The 22,138-nt window shown below is 49.4% G+C and overlaps 1 protein-coding gene across 5 annotated transcripts in view; it reads right to left on the bottom strand.

Annotated features, from left to right (window-relative positions):
* Positions 1-4,208: 4,208 nt before the first annotated feature.
* The window catches only part of ZDHHC22 (zinc finger DHHC-type palmitoyltransferase 22), a 47,890-nt gene continuing 29,960 nt past the window's right edge, over positions 4,209-22,138 (bottom strand). Inside the window, exons 1-4 of one of the 5 annotated variants that reach the window (XM_037832215.1) lie at positions 13,900-14,091; positions 12,255-12,406; positions 11,516-12,055; positions 4,209-6,861 (exon numbers count right to left, since the gene is read on the bottom strand). In XM_037832215.1, coding sequence (XP_037688143.1) covers positions 6,596-6,861; positions 11,516-12,041 — 792 coding nt within the window. In that variant the 5' untranslated portion in view covers positions 12,042-12,055; positions 12,255-12,406; positions 13,900-14,091 and the 3' untranslated portion in view covers positions 4,209-6,595. Of the gene's footprint in view, positions 6,862-11,515; positions 12,056-12,254; positions 12,407-12,530; positions 12,593-12,812; positions 12,864-13,899; positions 14,092-22,138 lie in introns of those variants that run through there. The other 4 variants (XM_037832214.1, XM_037832216.1, XM_037832218.1 and 1 more) reach the window with 4 other exon arrangements.

The following is a 22,138-nucleotide window of genomic DNA, read 5'->3' as shown; positions in this document are numbered from 1 at the left end:
GTCTTTCTGCCCGGCTAAAAATTGCCCTGGAACCCTGGGCTAGAATCCCCAGTCACCTTAACCAGCAGATTGATTGTACGCTCTGTGAAGGCAGAAGCTGAGTCCTGTTCCTTTCTCTTTGTCCCCGGTACCCATTGCATAGTAAGTGCTTGGTAAATGTGTTAAATGAATAAATGAAAAATTGATTCCTTGTTCATTTTCAGCAGGGAATTTATTAGGGGGTCTATAACAGCCCACAACAGAAAGATAGTCTAGTGTCTGGTTTAAAAGCATAGACTCTGGAGAAGGCAGCCTGGGTTTGAATCCCAGTTCTGCCACCTATTAGCTGGGTGGCTTTGGGAAAGTTACGTAAACTCTCTGTGCCTCAGTTTCCTCATCTGAAAAAGAGGAGTGATGATAAAACATACGAGGTATGGTTGCTATAAGGAGCAAATGAGTTAATAGTGGTAAAGTGTGTGTGACAAGGGCCTGGCATGTAGTGAATGCTTGCTACATATCAATAATTATAATTGCTAGTTCCAGAAGTCTTGCCCCAGTGATGATGGGAGTGCCCTACAGAGGACTCCACCATCTCCAGTCCTGCCCTTCTGGGGATTATAGCAGTATCCAGAGACAGAATCCACCCAGGAGGAAGGGCCTTGAGTGTGGTGGGAGCTCAGGATAGGAGATTCCCCAGGGGGCTGGACCAGTTCAGGAAAGGCTTGGACAAGTGGGATGTAGAGGGGGCCCGGGGAGGCATGTCAGGGCCAGCAGGTTCCTGAGGGGGTGCCCACCAGAGTGCAGAGGGCCATGGAGAGGGGCGCAGGCCTTGCTAGTCAGGATGGGGAGATTGTACATAGTGGAAGATCACCTCCTGCATTGCAGGGTTTCAGCTTTTTCACTTCTTCTACTCGAGCACCCAGAAGCCAACGTGGCAGAGATGGTTTCCTTCCAACCCCACAGCCGAGGCTGTGCAGGAAGGGAAGGAGGATGGGGACCTCCCAGAGCCCCTTTTGGGTCTAGAGAGGGGTCTAGAGATCTCTGGCATTCCTAGCTGAGCTCTCTGGTGCCCTTCAGCTGATTTATGGGAAATGAACATGACCCTCTGCTTTTGATCTCCAACCTGGAGTTCCCGGTGGATCATTTAGAGAAACCAACATCTTTCACACTTGACTCAACCAAGCAAAACACACGTGAGTCAGGGTTTTGTAAAAGTGAACAGAGGGAGGAGGCAGGGTGCCTTGCCCACATGGCCTGAGGATTAAAATCTTCTTCGACTGTGGCTGCAGGATGCCTCCTCATGCCTCAGTCACTCCTAAATGCAGACTCCTGATTCCCAGAAATCACCTGGCCCCTCTGCCTCTGCACAGACCCTTCTACCCCGATTCCCACCCACAGCTCTGCTTTGCTGCCTGGCCAACTCCTATTGATCCTGCATGAGCCAGACACTGCCTGCTCTGGGAAGTCTTCCTAATCCACCAATGACCATATGGCATACTCTCCTCTGAGTTCCTGTAGCACCCTGTCCATCTGTCAGCACTTTCATGCCACTGAATCTCAGCTCTGTGGGTTGTCCTCTTTCCCATGAGCTTCCTGAGGCCAGGTACTGGGTCTCACTCATTGTTGTGTTTCTGGTTCTTGGCATTGTATCTGGCATTGAGTTAGCATCAATGTGTATCTGAGGAATAAATGGAGGAGCTGGGCCAGCAGCACCCAGAGAAAGAGAAACAAGCAAGGCTGATGCTAAAACAAGCTATCCCCAGACACCCCCTGCCCTGACCAGCAGGCTCCCCCTGGCTGGTGAGCAGTCCAAGGTGCTGCCTCATCTATAAAGCATCTCAGATAAAGCAGCAGCAATGCACCCTTGCTCCCTGCCCGTGTCCTCCTTTTCTCCCCAGCAGGAGGGGCTGAGAGCATGCTCAGGCAGGGCAGGAGGGAGATGGGGTGGGGGGTGTGGGCGGTAAGGCCAGCTGGATGACAGAAGGTGCAGAAGGGGAACCAAATGCATGGTCAGTGACAGGGACAATCATGCTCCTAGGGAAGGACCTTTGCTAAAAGATGGCTCCTGGGATCTCAGGACTGGCTTCCTTGTTATAGTGGAGGAGGACATGGGTTCAGGTTTGTCCTCTTCCCAAAGCCCCTTTGTCCCTGAACTCTGGAGTGAAAAGCAGTTTGTGCTTTGGCTTATCCAATGCTAGGGCATGGGCCAAAGCAGAGTGCCCATTCTCTGATTAGGAATATTGAGGCACTGGGGAGCCAAGTGTCTCACTCCATCTGACACTGGGTGTGTCAGCCAGAAGACCCATGGCTTCTGTTGCCAGACAGGTGATTCTGCCTTGGTGTTGGGAGTCAGAGAGTTGTGCCACAAAGTATGACCTGCAGATGCCCCTTGAGCTATTGGTGGCACCCCCTTCCTCCATGCAAGGTTATGGAGTGGTTAGTTTAGAATGATAACATCAACTGCCAACCCATGGGTCAATGACAAGGGCAAATGCTCTGGGTGGCCTTGTCCCCCAGGGTCTTGATCTTCTCCCCACCACAATGCTTCTGATGGCCTGTACTTTGAGGACGCCGACTCAACCTTCAAGATCATCTTGGGCTCCCTCCAGTCATGTCCCCATGTCTGTGAAGTGCCTCTGACACCCTTCCCCTCCTTACCAGCCCATAGCCACTATCCCCACCCAGACCCTTTTCATGTCTCACTCAGACCACAGCAAATGCCTCCTTGGCTGTTTCCTCAACTTTCAGTTTCTACCACTTCCATTCAAGTAGAAGATCATTTTCTGAATCCAGATTTAATCCTGTCACTCCATTGCTCAAAAACCTTCATTGGTTTCCTATTGCCTGTCAAATTAACTCCAGATTCCTTGTTCTGGCATTCAGGGCTCTGTCTGCTCAGCTCCCAACTCTCAGCCTCTGTGAGGTCCTTTGTACTCACAGTTCCATGATAACCCTGATGCTTCAGGCCTGTTCCCCCTACCTGGAAAGCCCTCCCTATCCAACCCCACCTGCTCAAATTTCATCCATCCTTCCAGGTCCTGCACAATGGAACTTCCCTGGCCCTAATGGCTGGATGTGTTCTCCCCCTCCTCCGAACATTCCCAGTGCAGTCTCAAGGAACCTCTCCTAGGCTGTGAACCCCTCAAGGACTGAGATGCCTCATCCATCTTCCAGCCCCACATTGTGCAGAGTATAGCACTGGGCACATCAGGGAACTAAGAGATGTGGTGTGCGTAAATGAGCACAACATCTGTGCATTCATTTGTTCAATGTTAATTGAGCACCTACTATGTGCCCAGCCCCTGATAGGGATCTAGGATACAATGGTGAACAAACCAGCCATGGTATTTTCTCTGTGGAGTGTAGACAGCCCATGTTCTAGAATCTGCTGTGGACTAGCCACAGCTCCATTCATTCCACTCCCCCATATGGGGGCTTCCTTGCTGGCTGTCAGTCACCGAAGTTTTGCCTCATCTATAAAGGTGTGTGTTCAGGGAATAAAGACCCATGGCAACACAGGCCTAGACTGAAGGCTCTTCACATGCCCAAATAGCATCAGCACCTACAGTTGGATCCTCCCCTGTCCAGCCCTGGATGCATTAAAGGCCATGTCCATTCACCTGCTCAGGGCTCAACCCCTCCCGGCTTCCCCCAGGACCAAGCAGCCCAGGGTCTCCAGATATCAGAGGGGATTGGAGAGCAGGGGTCCTGAGCTCTGGCTGTGATGGACTCTCCTTTTCATTCTTTGCCCCACCTGCAGGAGAGGGGACAGGGAAGAGGAGGAGGAGTGGGAGGGGGGAGTTCCCCAATTGGAGGTTCCATGCCTGGTCCCTGCGGGTCCTCGGATCCCAGCACACAGGAGTGTGTCACCACCAGGAGTGAAGTCACACACTTACCAACCAAACAGAATGGCCTTGCCCAATCTCAGGGCAGGTGATGTGGGTGCTGAGCCTTACTCCCTTGGATGCTGGATTATGGGGTGGGCCAGGGGTTCCAGAGAAGGTGCAGGCAAAGCTGGGGTCGTAGGTGGCCACTCAGGGACTCTTGGCAATGGCTATTTCCAGCTGGGACAGAAGTATTATTAATACTTATTTTAAGTATTTTAACAATGAGTATGAGTGCATTAGTGCATTCCAGCAAGTGCCAACCTTGCTACCAACTACTGTCCCCATACAATCCCACCACATCCAAGGTAAAACCACATATTTTATTGATATTCTTTACTGACAATTCAGGGCTATGTGTACAACTGTACTCAAGTCCCACACCCAGTAACTTCCCTACTGTGGCCCCCTTTCCCCACTGACCAATGTGCCAGGAGCTGACTCCCCTGCAGGTCTCCCTTTTGTTCCCTCCCTGACCTCAGGCTGCACAGTGCTGAGTCTCCAGTGGCTGGAAATGGCAGGGCTGACTTCCAACCTTGAGCTCTGGGGTCAGGAGAGGGCCAAGGCCTGGATTCCCCAACTCTCTCCCCCTCCAGGTGTGGAGTGCTTAAGTATGGCCAGATCCAGGATGAGGGGATGAGGGTGCCACCATGACTCCTCTCCTTCAGTCTTCTCTGCCATGTCCTTCTCCTCCGAGTGACCTACCCTGCTGACCACCAAGATGGCAGTGACCATTTTTCAGGGTGTGGGAGATGTGCACAGGGGACAATGACAAATAAAGTTCCCTTGATGGCAGGAATCATGTTCTTGTTGACCACTATATCACCAGTGCCTGGAAGATTCTTGGCACATAGTCAGAGCTCAATAAATATATGAGGATGAATGAATGAACCAATGAATATGGGAGGGAGATGTATAAGTGGGCCAAGCCATTACATTAGTCCTCTAAGGGACAAGAAGGCAGGATCAGGGTAAATCCTCCCAACTCTGCTCCAGAACTCAGGTTGTTGTGAGGCAACCATCAGAGTTGCTGTGGGGTTGCTATGTGGTTGCTATGGGGTTGGTTGCCTGGAAGGCAGACTTGCCTTGGGACCCAATCAGGGAGGGGATGCTTGGATTGTCCCACTTCCTCATATGCCCAGGGGTTCTATTCTCTGGCTCCCAGACATGGTTGTGACCCCATCCAGAGCCACACAGATGAGCAAGGATGGTCTGGTAATTGTACCTCTATATTCTTGTTTCCCCTACTCCCCAGCCTCAACCTTTCCAATCTTGCCCCTCAGAGCTGAGCTTGACCCTCTGGCTTCTCTATCTCCCCCACTGCCCCCATCTGACCCTGTTCCATCTCCCTGTCCTCAAATGCCAACCCCCTCATTACCGTTAACATCCAGGTAGCCCTGTCTCTCCAAGACTCTCTCTTCAGTGGATGGGTTAGGACCTGAAAGTTTACATCATAATCTCCAGACCTCTCCAATGCTTCCCCACCTTCTGTAAAAGCCAGTAACTCACAGGCATCTCTGCAGAGCTTGCTCCCAGGTCTGGAAAGCTTACGGTGGAAAGGGATCTCTAGGTTCATCTAGGCTAACTCTATTCAGAAATCCCCTCCACAGCATGCCTGAGATGACTTCCTGGTCCCTGCTGGAATGCCTCCCATGGAGTATCTCCAGTGGTGGGCCATGGGGGTACTTACTATCTCTTCAAACACTGAATATGCTGTTAGAATGTCCTTTATACAGGGCAGAAATGAGCCCATTTGCTTCCACCCACCTCCACTTCTCATTTCTCATTCCCTAAATATCCCAATGCCCAAATTCTGTGTGACCCTCTCTCTTATCTTAAGCTTTCTTCCTCTATGTCCATAACCACACTCCTCACTACCCATCTGTCTTCCTCCCTCTCCTCTCTCTCTCTCTCTCTCTCTCTCTCTCTCTCTCTCTCTCTCTCTCACACACACACACACACACACACACCTGCTCCCTTCTCTTCTAAATGGTTATGCAGTCATATGCCTTCCTCATTTATCTGTACCTCCTCTTATCCTTCCCAGTATCTGGCAAACACCTGGAGGCTGGAGATCAGGGGAAAGGCTGAAAGAGTGCCAGGGAAAGTCTCCAGCCAGATTCTGGACTGGACTGGGGCAGCTGGAAACACCAGGCCATTGGCTGCTATCTCCTGCAGAAGGGTTGCAACTTGAGTGGGGGGCAGTGCTGAAGTAGGGCAGGTGGGCAGCAAGCTACTGAGTTCTCTTTCCTTTCACTGCCCACAATTTGACATGCACCTATCCTTTTCCAACTTGCCCAGCAGTTGGCAGAGATGACTTGGCTGCCTCTTACACATGGTAATTTTAAACATTTTTGCCAGTCTCAGGTCCAGGGGAGCTTCATACCAGCAGCAATAATCCACTCCCCACTCCCAGCATGGGGGCTGAGAGGAAGGACTCTGACAGACAGTGGTGATGACATCAAACATTGTAGAGAGTGGATGACCCAGGCAGAGGGGGAAAGCAGGGACTCCGAGGAGAGGCATATGAAGAATTAGCATCTGGGCACCTGGTCATGATCCACCAGCCAAGGCTGTTCTCTTTGGGTCATGGACAAGAGGTGGCTTCTAGGACCTTACCAGCCTGAGTTTACAGTGGGTCATGGATGGAGAGAAAGGTGCGTGGTCTTGTGTTCAGAAGGAGTAAAGACAGAGAGAGAGAGAGAGAGAGAGAGAGATGATGGGAATGCCTGCTACTTGTCCTGCTGCTTGGAGCTCTCACTTCCAACATTGAACATGGGGACCAGCAGACCCAGCAGCCACCTCTTCCCGAAGACCTCCTGTAAGTTCTTGCGCCAGGGCCGGGCCCTCACTGCCACCCCCTTCCGCACCTGGTGGCGGGTCTGCCCCCGGAGGATCAACAGCAGCTGGTGGCAGCAGAAGCCCGCGCAGGCCAGGCCGATGGCAAACCAGAGGTAGAGCATGAGAATGACGAACATTTCAGAACCGAGGACAGCTCCTGCGGGGGGGAGGGGAAACACCAGACCCGCTTTACACCCAGGCCACGTACAGAAATGCGATCCAGGCAGGCGCTTTCCGCTGGGAGGAAGGGAGATTAATGAGATTGAAACTGCATTTTGTAGCAATCTCAGCGTTGCAGTGAAGAGAGAAGGATAAGCTAGTTGCCCTAACTTGTTCTTTGTGCTAATGGCTTCCAAGGAGAAAGGGGAGAAGGAGAGGCCGGTAAGAAGGAAAGGAAGCTTCATGGGCTCAGCAAGGAGAGCCCTCAGCATCCCTGGACCTAGATGCTGTTAATATTTCCTTAGAGTCAGGGAGGCTTTTTCTGCCTTCTCTTTCTGGGCTGGTAGCAAGGAAAAGGGGCTTTTCTCAGGAGAGAAGGGTGAACCGAGGGCCCTAAAGAGGGAGCCTATGCCTGGGCAGCTGTCTAGACTGCAGCCCCTTCTTTCTGTTGAGCTAGAGGCACTGGCTGGGAGGTTCAGGAAAGTGACAGCATGATGGAGAACAGGACCTCGTCATCAAGAAGAATAAATCACAAGCTTGGCCTCGAGGCAGCGCAGAACTCTGACATAGAGAATAATTCAGTCATTAATGTTAGCAAGAGGACAGACAGAGCTTGCTATGGTTGGGAGAGGACAGCAAGGTCCTAAGGTCCAGTCCTGGGGCAGGACCTCCCCTAAACCCTTCAGAACCAAGCACACTCCATTACTGGTTTTGAACATCTACTGAATAAGAGACCCCACACTCTATCTCAAAGTTTGCATCCATTTGAATCTCCCAGCTGTGTGGACTTGCATAAATTTCTTAACCTCTCCAAATTGCAGTTTGTTCATCTATAAAATGGGTATTACAATACTGATTTCATGGAATTGCATGATTTAAGGCAATAGTGTACAAAATTGTCAGCTTACAGTCTGTGCAGTGCTCCCTGCTGAGAGTCATTTTACAGATCCAAAATGGGCTAAGGTTTAACTCCTAGACCATCAGGCTTTCTCTCTCTCCCTTCAGGGCTTGGAGTTGTGGCCAGGCTGCAAGTTTGGCAGCTGTAGTAGGGAGACCTACCTTACCTGCCCAGCAACCAGGAGAGTGGGACCAGGACAGAACCTCAAAGCCCTCCTCTGTCCTCTTCCTGTAAGACAACCCCACCACCATGTCCTCCAGTGAGGTGAAAGCACCTGCTCCAGAGAACCCACCTTACAACCTATTCTGCAACTGTAAATCTCAACCATATCCCTTCCTTCGCTGGCCCTAGCCCCTCTCTCTCTGGGTCTCCTTAGGTTCCAATTTCCAGGTTCCTGAGGGTTGGGTTTTTAAATGTGTCCAGTGTGAACAGTGAGTGGAATCAGCAGGCCAGGAGGATACGGACCTGATTTAGGTTTGCTCATTAGCAGCCCTCTCTTGCCGTCATCCCTTTGAGCTTTGGTAGAAGGGTTCTCTTTGCAAAGTTGGAGACAAATAATTATAGCTGCCCAGGGAGTGGACAGCTTGCTCCAGCTGGCATGGGGAAACAGCAGGACAGGGCTCCTCTTGGACTGTGCCATCCCTCTGACCTACTTCTTCCTTTTCAGCACAGCTTAGCTTGGGCAGCTGTGTGCAGGATGGAGAATTGTGGGGGCAGGATGCCCTTTGGACTGGAGGAATGCTGACAGGTAAAGATGGCCCTCGAGCTAGGCTGTGAAAACATCAGAGCTGTCAAGCTCAGGCCTGCCTTGCATCTCGGTCCCAGGGCCAAGCCAGGGCTGGTGGAAGCTGTTTCCCACAGGCTCTTTTCTGGAACTAAATCAAGGCATGAGGAAGGACCTCACACCTTTTCCTGGCCTCATGCAGCAGCTACATAAGGCTATTCTGGGCACCTACTTTCTCTTGAAGTGTTTGAAGTTGCTTTTCCTGGCTGCCTCAGCTCCTCTAAACTATTTAATAATAGTTCTGATTATTTTAGCAAATCACAGAATCTTCCTGAAGGGCCTGGAAGGTCACATCATCCAGTCTCCCTAGCCCCTGCCTTCCAGCAGGCATCTGTAGCACCTTTGAAAGATCATCTCCTGGCGTCTTCTTTAATATACCCAGGGACAGGAAGCTCCCTCCCTCCCAAAGTGCTCAATCATCAAGAAGTAGCGCTAGAGAGACAGTGTGTGTAGTGGAAAGTGTCTGAGCTTTGGAGACTAGCAGCCCTGAGTCCAAATCACTGGTCAAGTCACACTAGCTGTGTATCTTTGAAGCAACTTAACCTTGCTGAACCTCTGATTCCTCATCTTTAAAATGGGTTTTGTAATACCTACCTCACAGATTTGTCATAAAGATTAGATGAAATGAGACATGCATAGCATGTGGCACATAATAGGTGCTCAACAAACATTAGTCCCCTTCCCTCCTACCAAGCTCTCCAGTGGCACCCACCATGCTACACAGGCTAACTGATCCAGCTGCCATGATACAGGTCAGAGGGTGTCACCTCCATTTTCCAGATGAGAAGAATGAGGTTCAGAGAGGTGACACAACCTGTATTGGTCACACAAAGCTAAAAGAGAAGACAACTTCTAAAACTTTACTGGCCAGCTCCCTACCTCTTTGGAGGCACCTTCATTTTAGAAGACTCTTTCCTATTTCTAGCTCACAGGACCTACACTTATAGCCATCTTTTATGCTGGTGGCAAATCTGACTCAGGGGCAGCATCGGGGTTGGGATAGTTCAATTCCTATTAAACAACTTGTGCCTTCTTACTCCCTCCTGTCCCTCTGTCCTCCTGGGCAGATGAGAGAGGGTGTGCTCTCCACCATTTGGATTTAGAATCAAGGAAGAAAAGATGGAAAGGGGAAGCCAAACAGGTGGATTGCATGGGTGGGAGAGGAGAAAGATGAAGGGTTTGCAAAGTAAGAAGATGAGGTGGGAGAGTTGGAAATGCAAAATATTGGCCTCCTTTTCCTGGTAGGTATGGTGAAGAGGTAAAAGATAGACCTCATCCTTCTGCTGGGACAGGGGTCTAGTTCCAAGGTAGTCACTGATTGGCTTTGTTGTCCCATCAATTCAAAGCAACAGGCTCATCTTCCTTCCTTTCCTGAGCCCCCAAACTAGCACATATGGACAGGCCTCAAGCCATTTCAAGATCCTCCCTTTGCAACCATCCATTTTTATGTGGCAAAACTACTTGGAAAGGAAAGTCTAACCAGGCTCTCTGGCTCTCTCTGGCTCTGCTCGTGCCTCCACCTGCCTGTTGCTCACACCCCACCCCCTAGCCCGCCTACCTACCCTCCCCAGTTCTGGTTATTTTGGTCCCAGCAGCCTCCTATGCCAGTGCTGGGATCCAGAAGGCCGAAGAGCTCTGAATTCTGGGCTCAGCTTAGCCACAAGCCCTCAAGGCAACCCCCATAGCTCGGTCCTCCCTGGGCCTCTGTGTTCCCACTGCCAAATGGCACAATAGTTCTATGCCTGAGAAAAACCAGGCTGCAGAAAGTTCTGCCAGCCCCAACAAAAACCAAAACATTTCCCCCCAGAGTGGAGCAAAATTTTTATGCATGTCCAGTCCAGGTGCATTAAGATACTCCTGGGCTCTCAGTGCAAAGGCTGTGCCCTGCTTTTCTTTATTCCTGAAATGTCAATGGAACTTGCCCTATTCTCTGTGCTTTGAGGGAGAGAATCAGACTGTGGTATAAAAACCCAGGGGTGGGGCAGGATGATGCTACTATTTAGTAGCAGTATAATATTGGGCAAGCCATTTAATGTCATCTGAGTCTCAGTTTCCTCATCTAAGAAATGGGGTGACAATGGCACATAAACATGCTACCTATTGTGAAATCCAAGTCAGTCAGAGTCAAAGCCCACAGGGGGGTGGAAGTGGAAGGAAATGAGGTGGGGCAAATTTCAAGGCCAGGTAAAGTGGCAAGAAGTGTCACCAGGAGCCAGATCCCCTTAGGGCCAGTAATCAGAGAGTGCTTTTTGGAGAATGCTATATAAAATGCTGTCCTCAGCAGGGCATCCAGCTGAATTCATGCAAGCATGAGAGCCTTCCGGAGGGTCAGATCCCATCCTAGTTCCAATGCTCTTTGGTGTGGAAGTGGAGCCATTAAATGTGGCTACAGCTCCAACCAGGGTGTCTCCTGCCCTCAACCATCTGCAGGCTGGAGACCAACCTGGGGGTCATCACGGTGGGCAGGAGGGGGAGGGCTAGACTCTTTTGGAGCTGGCCTGGCACTATGTTCCATCTTCCTGTGGTTGTTTGTCAAGACCTTTGGGAAGCAAAGTCCTTGGGGAATATGTGAGCAGGATTGGGGTCCAGCAGAGGAAGGTCATAGCATAGGGGTACATGGAGAGATGGACAGCCCCCAGCCCCACCTGGCAGAGAGCAGTTGTATTGCCTGGATTATCACAATTCTATGAGCATGTAGACAGTGGAGAGCAAGTTGACGGATGGGGGTGGGGGGTGCCTGATAAAATACAGCACACTGAGTTACATTTGAATTTCAGGGAGATGACAAATACTTTTTTAGTGTAAGTATGTCCCAAATATTGCACAGGGCTTACATATGCTATAAATTATGAATTATCTGAAAGTCAAATTTAACTGGGCATCCTGTATTTTTATTTGCTAAATCTGTCATCCCTTGGGGTGGGGAGGGGCTTTCAGTAGAACCCAACCTGCCTGCCAAGGCCCACTCACCGGAGAAGAACTGGCTGATGGAGGTGGGCAGGAGCGTGAGGAAGGCCAGGGGGTGGGCGAAGGAGATGGAAAGGACAGCGGAGATGTAGGCCACGCCGGCCACCATGGAGTAGAGGCAGGCAAGGGAGGTGTAGAGGCAGAACAGGACGAAGTTGCGCATGTTCCTGCTGCCGATGCAGTTGCCGGTGAAGAAACAGTGGTGGTCGTGCCTCAGGGTGACCCTGGCGCACACTCGGCAGAAGTGGGTGCTGGGCGGGGGACACGGGGCCCTCCTGGTCGAGGGCCCCTGGCAGGCGCCCAGGTCGTCCGGGGAGTTCTGGATGACCAAGACGTAATTCCCCAGGGCGTTGGCAGAGAGGAAAAGGAAGAGCGCCCCGTGGAGCAGGGCGGGGGAGAAGAGAGGGGCGGCCGCGGGGTCCTCACGCATGCTGGGCAGGAAGAGGAAGAGCTGCAGCACGAAGGTCACCAGGGAGATGCACAGGAAGTAGGCGGGGGCCACCACGTTGAGCAGCCGCAAGGCCAGCATCCTCGATTACATTCCTACAGGGCCCAGGGCGAGAGGGAGACGTACCTCGCGGCGTCCAGGATGTGCCCTCGCGCGCTCCTCCGGCGCTGCCTGTCTACCCTGCTTGGCGCAAATTCACCAGTCCCCGCCCCGGCCCCTCTGTTCACCTCTTCCCACTTGCCTAACCCAGGAGCAAGGCGTGAGACCCACCAAGACCGCCTTGCAAGACCCTACCTTGCGGTGTCGATTCCTTCGGTTTTTGCGCGCCCTGGCACCCCAGGATCAGGCACAGGGTTGCTTGTTCGCAGTCTGTATGGGTTGAGAGACGAGGGGTTAGTGCTCCACTCCTCAATGGCAGTGGAAAATATCTTCTCGTTCAGATACCCCTAGGAGAAGATTTGGGTTTGGGATTTGGGGTGGGAGAGGCAGGTAGAAACGCACCATTTGATCTGCTGAAGTCCTGCTTCACCGCCCACCCCCCCACCCCCCATCCCCCATCACCACACTCACATCTTGGTCAAAGCCCAGGGACCTTACAGGTAACCCGAGGCTCGTTGAAGGTTTGTGTGCGGTGGACCCGTGTGATGCGAGTGTATGTTTGTCCTCGTGCATGGCTCTCTGTATGTAATCCGTGTGCGCCTGGGTACCTGTCTGTGTTTGTGTGTTTGTATGTGTGTAAACTCACGCACACATGCAGCCACTGCCACCTGGCTTAAAAAAATCAATTAAAACAATCGCTCATTCACACACTCGCTCAAGCTCCGGGTGGGGCAGAGGACACAGTTGGAATACCTGTGTCAGCGGATCCTGGTCAGCCCATCCCTCCGACGCAGGCTGCCCTGACTACTTTGCAAAGAGCGTTTTCATTTGAAGCGACGAAATTAAAATCCCCCCTTCTCGCCCGCCTCCCACCATCCTGGCTCAAGAAACCCAAACAACGCTCATGGCGCCGAAACCCTTTCGGTGCCGACCGCCTGCCTTAGGTGCACGAGTGGATGTTTCGCCAGCTTTCTGGGGATCGAGTCTACTCTCTTTTCCACCCTCCAGCTCCCCCACACCCGCCGAGCGCAGTTCTCAACGCATTCGCATCCCATCCCGCTCCACAAAACCCTGGCTCCTGTCCAGCTTCCGAAGCCCGCGAGAAATAGGATTCCGGGCGCCCGAGAGAACTTTTCCGGGGGCTAAGGAGTCGGCCAGCCGGAGGTGCGAAAAAAGTTCTTGGAAGGTGGCTGCGCCCAGGGTGGGTGAGTGCCAGGGGCCTCTGAACTGTCCCGTCTCGCGGGGCGGCTTATCACCTTGGAGTCCCCTCTGCAGGTTCCAGTGCCCCAGGGGACCCGCTGCCGCGGTGGGAAGCGCAGGCCCCACTCGGCTGCGGGGGCGCAGTGCAAGGCAGGCCTGGGGGTGGTCGCTGGGGCTCGGCCCCGCCCTCGGCTATGCCCCCCCGAGGGCCGCGGCCGCGCTGTCCACCACAGGGAGCCCTCGGCCCCGGGCTCTTGAGAAGCAAGTGTCTTCTCCGCGCCGGTCGCCAGGGGGGCGCGGGAGCTGCCTCCAGATGCGCCGCGGCGCCGGGAAGGCGAAGGACAAGGGGTTGGACGAGTAAGGGGCGCTAGGCGGGCAGCCGCCGCCGGGGCCCTGCGCGGTGGCTGGAGCAGCGGAGGCCGCCTTGGAACCCGGGGACCCAGGGAGCTGTCCGTTCAGCACCACCAGCGCCCGCCTAGCCCGCGGCGGAGGGCGGCACAGCCAGAGCCCTAGCGTGGCAGGCAGCGCCGGCTGCCGCGGCTTCTCGGCCACCGCCTCTCGGACGCCCTGGAAGCCGCCCCCTGCGCCGCCGCCACCACTGCCGCCGCACAGCCGCAGAGTGCTGGGGAAATGAACTCACCGAGATCTGGCCACCGACAATAAGAGCCCTGGACGCCGGCTTTCGCCCTCCCAGAGGCTGCAAAGTTGTGGGCTCGGCCCGGTTCGCTCACAGCTTCCTCACGCTTCTCTTCGGGAACTGGGCAGGTAGCGGGGGTGTAGGGAGGAGGGAGCGGGCAGCTGTCGTCCTCCCATTCCGGCGCCGGCGAGCGAGGCCAGGAGACGGCGGGGACAGCAGCTGGGCACCACCTCCCCGGCCCCTCCGCCCCTCCTCCCCTCCTAGAGGCGGCGCTCCGGCCACCCCTTTCAGTACCATGGACTTGCTTTCCCCCCGCCCCGCCCCCTCCCTATTCCGTCTGGGGGGTCCGGATTGAGCCGTGATGTGGCTCTTCTAGCCATCATCCTCTCCTCTCCAAGCTCCAGCCGGACAACCCTCCCTGTTGCTGGCTCTGATCGAGGGAAACCTGGGGGGGTTGAGAGCTCAGCTTGCCAGGGGCAACACCCACAAAGATTATGTCTCCATCTCCAAAGAAATGTGTGTGGGGGAGCTGAGAGCTGGGACTCTGGAGCCCATTTGCCTGGGTTTGAATATCTACCACTCACAACCGCGTTATCTTGGTACCAGCGTCCTCATCCATAAATTAAGAGATGTGAGAATTCAATGACATTATATGTAATGCCCTTAATCAGGTCCTGCAGTGACAGGCATGTGCAGGTCCTGATCTGAGTATTTGAGTATTAGCTCATAATTACTGACACTATTTATTGGGCTCTTACTATGTACCAGGTGCTCTCCTAAGCTTTTAGTGTAGATCAGCTTTGTTAATCTTCTTGAAATGATCTGGGAAGCTCAACAATCTCCATTCTGCAGATGAGGAGGTTGAGGCTCAGTGAAGCTAAGTCACCTATCTGACATTATAGAGTGGGTAAATGACACAGTCTGGATTTGAACGCCGTTAGAGCACTAATGCCTCTGCTCTCACCCTCCACACAACCTAGCATCACCGTGGGACCCAGGGGATGCTCTGATCTGGGAAAAGAGAGGACAACAAAGGGGTTTGTCTAGACCCAGAGCTTGGACCAGAGCTTCTTCCTAGAGCCCCCATCCCTGTCCTTCCTTCCTCCTTCCTCTTCATCCTGTCCTCCTTCCCCCTCCTCCCCTGCACTCCACCACTCTGAGGGAGGTACCAAGAGACACCAAGAGGGTGGTGACACCCAGCCAATGTCATATGGGGAAGGGGGACACACAAAGACAGTTTTAGCAGCACTACAGGAATATCAGTGCTGTCACTCTCCTTGGTTCCCAGGGCTGCCATAGTTCACCTACCTGCTCTGTTCCACTCCTCTTGGCGAAGGCAAGCATAATGAATAAATAATTGTTTATTGCTTTCTCAACTGGTTGATTAAAACAAGAGCAATCCCTTGAAATGAGAGCCATACGCATATCAGTTCTGCCTCTATTTTTGACTCATCAGACTGTTTTCTCCATATTTTATCAACAAACATCAAAATGAAAAGAGGCCAGGAAATCTTTTCATGTTCTGAAAGGTTCTTATGCATAAGCAGAAAAACAGCATGCCAGGGGTTCACCTCTGCAAATCTGGTAGCCTTGTGAGTTCTGGTGGTCACAGGGCAAATACAGGAAGCACTCATGGCTTTCTACCCTTCAGGGCAGCTTTGTGTCAAGATCACGGCTGTCCCGACATGTTTCACAAGCTCTGCTCTCTTGCACTGGTTGGGAAGGAATGCTTGCTTTGGACTATATTGATTGAAGCTCTCCAATCCCTAAATGCCTTGAGAGCTGGGTGGCATTTCTAATTTTATTTTGCATATGGGTGTATGGTGGGAAGGTGTGTGTCTGATTTGTGTGTGTGAGGGGAGGGAAGGAGAGAAAGAGAAGCTAAGTGAACATGGGAAGATGTCAGTGGGGGGAGGGAATATTGCAGTCGGGAAAGAGAAGATCTAGCCATGGCCAATAAAGTGGACAAGAGTAATTATTTATTTAGAAATGTAGTTTAACAGCAGAAAAAGAACATTAAAGCTTCAGATCTGGAGCTAGTGGTTCCTTAGCCCCCTTTAAGTGAGTGGAGTGAAAGGAAGCATAGCCAACTACTGTTTTGTTTTTCTAAAATCAGTGCTTATCACTGACAAAATCAATAGGGAGCTCAGTTTTGAAAGTCCACTTTGATTCTGGCCTTACCAGGATTAAGCAGACTAAGAACTAATACTTTATTGCCACTGACCAGCTGTGTGACCTTGAGCAGGTCATTCACTCTCTCTGTTCTCAGTATTCTCATCCACAAAATGGGAATAATGCTATTACCTTGTGGTGATAATGGTCAAATGAGATAATGTAATTTAAGAGACTTGGCCCTGGCAGGAGACTGGACAGTGTTAGCTTCTCCCACCTGTCTTCTGACCCCAGCCTCTATCCACAAGAGAGTCTTATCTTTCCAACTAAAATGAGAGCACCTAGCCTATGTCAGAGATATTTTTGGGTCCCCTCCATTGCACCTAACAGGATTATTTGCCCAGAGTAGACACTGAGTAAAAGTGTATTGATTGATACTGGTCTCTTTTTGAGAGGAAAAGCTGTTTCAAAGTCCTTGAAGTGCCTGGTGAGGACACACTTGTCATTGATCTTGCAACCTGCCATCACCCACCGCAATTACAGTCTCCCCCTCCATGAGCAGCACCAGAAAAACACCTATAAACCACACTCTCCATTGCCATTGTCATATACTCTTATAGTTAAGTGATGACTGTTCTTGCAGGCAGCCCCGTGGGAGCAGGAACACAGATAGGTCTCCTATTGCCGCCGAGCACTTCCCCAGAGACACGTGTCATAAATCTTGCTATTTGGTGGTGTCATTTGAGTAGAATGAATTTCCTTCCAAGTGGCAATCATTCCATTTTGCCTCTAAGTGCTGTGTACAAGAGAGAAACTCTATGAAGCACACAACTTCTCCCTTGGGTGAGGAGCTCACCTCCCCATGTCTGATTGGTCCCATGATTCTCCAAGTGTTTGGGATGGAGAACATTCCAAGATGCAAGGAACCACACCTAAGGAGGTTGATGAGAATTTTCTTTCATTCTCATGCTCCTATTTTAGATTAATCAGGGTGAAGCTAGGCTAGGGTCTCGAGTTTATCTGGTGCCCTAAGATTTCAATAGCCATCCTCAGACATGACACTTCTCACTGCCAATAGCAAGTCCAAGCCAGGGGCAACCACAAAGTGCTCCCCAAGCCTCAGGAGGCTGAGGAAGATGCCATCCTGCCTTCCAGATTCAGAAAAACATGTTTTCTGAATTTTCATTTTAGCAAACTAATACAAAATTTGGTGTAATTTTCATTTTAACCAACTAATATATGAAAAATTTGGATTATCACACAATTTCCATTTAGAGGTGGCAAGGTATCTGTCAACTATTTCTTCATTTTAGCAATAACAACAACATTGATGTAATAAAGTGCTTTGCAGGTTACAAAGTACATCCACAAAATTCTAATTTCATTCCACAAGTTTCTCTCTCAATAGCCCTATAAGCCAGCTGGGGCAAGAATTATTAAACCCATTTTTTCTCATGAGGAAATTGAGGTTCAGAGATTTGCCGCAGGCTAACTTGCAAGACTTACTTTTGTTCAATTTAAAATGTAATTTACCAGGAGATCAAGATTTGGACTGTTTGCTCATTGCTACAACCCCAGTGCCTATAATAGTGCCTGGTACCATAGTAGGTACCCAACAAACATTTCTTGAATGAATGACTGTATTAGGTATAAATAAACACATAAGCATGTTTATCAAAGGTCTCAGAGCCCTCTTCTGATGGTGGCGCTGGGGGTGGGGGCAGGGATGCTCAGCATCCAAGCCCACATGTCAAGGTAGAAGCAGCAGGTCTGAATGTCACCTTCTGGGTGACAGGTAATCCCAGTGGTCTCCCTAGAGACTGATGCATCAGCGTGGCAACCTTGGCTTATCTTGGAAAGGCCCCCTTTGGAGTGTTCAGGCTGTGGAAGAATGAGTGCAATCTTTTACCAATTAGCTATGGTTTCCTGGTTGGGATGCCCGGGCCTGTGGACCAGTGTGCGGCTCTGCAGCCTGGGCGACGGCAAAGTTAATTAGCACTTTCATCGCAGAGCCTGAAAGAGAAAGAGGGAAGGAGAAAGGGGTGGGGGGTGAATAGGGAGAGAGATGGGGAGAGGATGAGAGGGGGAAAAGAGGAGATTGGCAGAGGGAGAACAGGGAAAGGGAGAGAAGAAAATATAGAGGAAAAGAGGGAGCAGTTAGAGAGCGCACACGCACTCGTCCATCTGATACATCCTAGGTTTGTGTCTTCGTGATAGAGGAAGCTGGGAAGGTGCAGTGGGAGATCAGCTGTCTCCATTGAGAACCCTGCAGTGCCAGGTGTCCTGAATGGAGGAAAGGAGGCAGAAGGTTGATGTCTCAATTAAAGGAGGAGGGTTGGTAAGACGAGGGCAGTGAAATCACCACGGAGCTCTTGGCTGTTTGGCGGCCTCTTGGATACGTTGTTATATCACAAAATAGCGGGCAATCCAGACCTCACAAACCCTGACCCCTCCTGCCGCCTTCCCTCCCTCCCCCTGCCCCAGCAGAGATGGCCCAGAGCCCAGAAAGAGGTAGTGTGATGCGATGAAACAAGCATGAGCTTTTGGTGTCTGCTGACCTGGGCTTAAATCCCCACTTTCCCTTTCACTAGCTGAGTGAACTTGAGCAAGTTCCTTAACCTCTCTAAGCCTCAAAGTCTCTCCTTTGAATGGGGATTTTAGCTAACTTGAGGAGTTCCTCATGAGTTTTAAATAACAAAGAGGTCAGCTACACAGTTTCTGTCCTTTCCACCTGAAATAGCTTCCCAGCTACTGGCTACAAAATAATCCCACTTACTGCCTTGCACTAACTGCCTCTATGATTATCTTGTTGGCTTATTTATTTACTTGTTTATTGCCTCTTTCTGTCTGATAAACTATAAACCCCATGAGGTCAGGGACCTACCTGTCAGCTTTGTTTCCACAGGCGAGTGCTCAATAAATATTTGAATAAATAAAAAATAGTCTGGGGTGGGGGACAAAGGAACAAGAGGGAACGATTTAGGGTGATAGATGTCTACACCTGGATTGTGGTGGTAGTTACATGATTGTATATATGTTTGTCAAAACTCATACAACCGTACACTTCAAAAAGGTGATTGTTACTGTATGTAAATTATACCTCAATACCTGATCTTCAAAAAATAGTGTGGGGGAGCAATGGGTCATAAGCGGAATTCAACTAAATAATGATTCAATCAGTATTTACTGAGACCCATTATGCACAGGTGATAGGGGTCAGGTGACTTCACTCTGCTTATATTATTTAATCTTTAGACAATTCTGTCTAATGAAGGTCTGATTCTACCCATTTTATACAGAGGGAGATGGAGACTCAGAGTGGTTAAGAGATTTCCCGAGGTTGCACAGCTTGCTGGCAGCAGAAATAAAATCTAAGTTACTTGATTCCAGAGCTGAAGCTTCCCACATTGTAGTTCCATATCCCTTAAACAGCAACCCTCATGTAGAAATAAATAGCCTTTTTTTTCCCCATGGAAAAGTAACATCCTATGCTATTGTTGATCTCTTATACTTTAGTATAAACTATCCAGTCAGAAACTTCTCCCAGTGAAAGAGGATGTATAGAGAGAATGGGCTTTTTGCCAATATGGGAGAGGGAAGGAATAGTTACCATAAAGGAGTCTGCAGTAGGGGATTCAAGTGTCAGATGGGGCCAGAAGATAAAAAAGGAGCCAAAAGAGAGGGCCCAGCAGAGCAATTGGTTCAGATTTCAGCTCCACCAGTCACTGTGACCTTGAGCAAGTCATTCAACCTCTCTGTGTCTCAGTTTTCTGATTTGTAAAACAGGGTTAATTATAGTTCCTGCGTCATAGGGTTATTAAATGGATTAAACAAGACGATACCTATAAAGCATTTAGAGTAGTGGCAGGCATAGTAAGCACTAAATAAGCATTAGCAATTATAATTAACTAAGATTAGGTTCCATGGCACATGACAGAAACCCCCTAAAACACTGGTTTAAATCAAGATGGAAGTTTATTTCACTCTCACATAAATGAAGTTCAGAGGAGCCAATCCAAGTTGGAATGGAAGCTCCATCAACATCTGGGTCTCAGACTCTACCTCATTGCTCCATCCTCCTGGGCATGTTGCCTCATGTTCCATAACGGTTGCTCATGTACCAGCCATCATGTCCATTTTCCAGCCAGCAAGAAAGAGAAAAGGAAAAAGAACATGCCTCGCTCTTTAAGGAGATTTCCTGGAAGTTGTGTGCAACACATCCACTTGTTTTTCATTAGGTAGAACTTAGCTACTTGGCCACATGTACCTGCAAGGGAGGCTGGGAAATGTGACCTTTATCCCAGGTATCTACGTAACTCCCTAAAATTTGTGAGTCATATTAATAAAGAGGAAGTGGGAGATGGATTTGGGGAACAACCCTGAAGCTCTTTTCTCTTCCACTCTGGAAAAGTTCAGACACATTCAGTGCTTCAGGATTGTAGCAGGATTTTCCTGGCACTACCAGCCTCTCTAAGATTCTGTTTCCTCGTTGAGTGAATGAAGCTGCTACCCTCTGCCCTTTTCCACCCTCCTACTGATTTTTCTTCCTCTCTGCATTTTTTTTTTCCCTCATAGAAACAGTCTTAGGAAAGGCTACTCCAGTTCACCAAAGACTTGACCATCAAATAAACACGGATGTTGAGGGTTGAAGGTGGCTGTGGTCAGAGTGTCCCACACCATCTGGTCAGCGCACTGTGCTCAAAACCTGGCTCTGGATAGAAGACAAAGGGTCACATAAAGGGCCCACTTTAATTTTGTTTTTATTTTTAAAAATCATATGAGTACCATGTTTTATAAGAGTATAAAAAAACATTTAATTAAAAATAAAACCGAAACCCTTTAGACCTACCCCAGAGATAATCATTGTTAACATTTTCAGTGTGTCTTTCAATGTTGTATCTATTCAGATTTCCCCCCTAAATTTTTATTTGGGCTCACATTTCCATCCTCTTTTATATGCAGCAGCTTTTAAAATTCAGCAATAGTAAGACAATCCTTCCATGTTGATAAATGTATTTCCCCAACATCATTCATGTAGCATGATCCTCTCACAGAAATGATACAATTTAGTAGTGATGCACCAAAATTTGGCTTTGACATTGAGACCCAGTCAAAATATGGCATTCAGCCCCATCCTCACCCTCGACCTTTGAAAGGCTGAATAACCAAGTTCCGATTTCAGCGTCATTTCTGGTGTCCCTGGACTTGTGCATGATCTGCGATCCTATAATCCTGCTACACCCCCTTTGCATCCAGTAAGCACGGAAACCTCAGCTAGACACACATAACATGTCAATGAAAGTGCTGCTAATAATCATTTCCAAACACAGATAAACTTCTAGATGAAACCTGGAATAGAAATCCCCTCTTATGCTCTATTTGTTGAAATTCTAGCAATCAAAGTATAAATGTATATTTATTATTGCAAGAGTAAAATGCTGCAATCATGATGATTACAAACACTGTCCCTTGTATGTACAGAAATAATTATCAAGTTCAAGTTTTTAAATACAGAAGAAAACATATTGACAGCTGATGCAAATATTGAGAAAGTATGTCAGCTACATATTTGAGAATACACCTTTTGAGGCAAAAACAATAAAACATTAAAATAATAATACAAAGCAGAATAATAGAGATTAGCTTATATCGTAGTTCTAATCTTTGCAGAATTGTTTGGGGTGCTAGCATTTGTAGCATTAAACAAAATCTTTAAAATCTGTATTCAGTAGTTAGGCCACGCATCTTTAAATTAAACAACTATTTGTGATTCTTTGCACCATGTAATGATAAAAACAGAGTATCAGCTTAACCAACTTAGTAATTTCATGAGGAGGAAAAATTCTAAAATCATGTATTACAATATCCATAGTAAATCCTATTTGACCCAACATGGGAAGGAATATAAAGAATATGAAGGAAAGAAGAAATTATTAGAAAAAAGTGAGGTATTACTCCTTTGCCATTGTCAGTTGAAAGTGGGCATCAATTTATTAACACAGATGTATGTTGTACATGATAGGCTATAGCTATCCCTGAGAAAATTTTGTTCATGCACCATAACATTAAGCTGTTAAACATTTACAAAGAAACTTATTAAGATTGAAATTGTCACCATAAATAATCTTCC

The sequence above is a fragment of the Choloepus didactylus genome, chromosome 4, assembly GCF_015220235.1.
Source record: "Choloepus didactylus isolate mChoDid1 chromosome 4, mChoDid1.pri, whole genome shotgun sequence".
Lineage (NCBI taxonomy): Eukaryota > Metazoa > Chordata > Mammalia > Pilosa > Megalonychidae > Choloepus > Choloepus didactylus.
The sequence above is the reverse complement of the archived record's forward strand: the minus strand, read 5'-3'. Positions and strand labels throughout refer to the sequence as shown.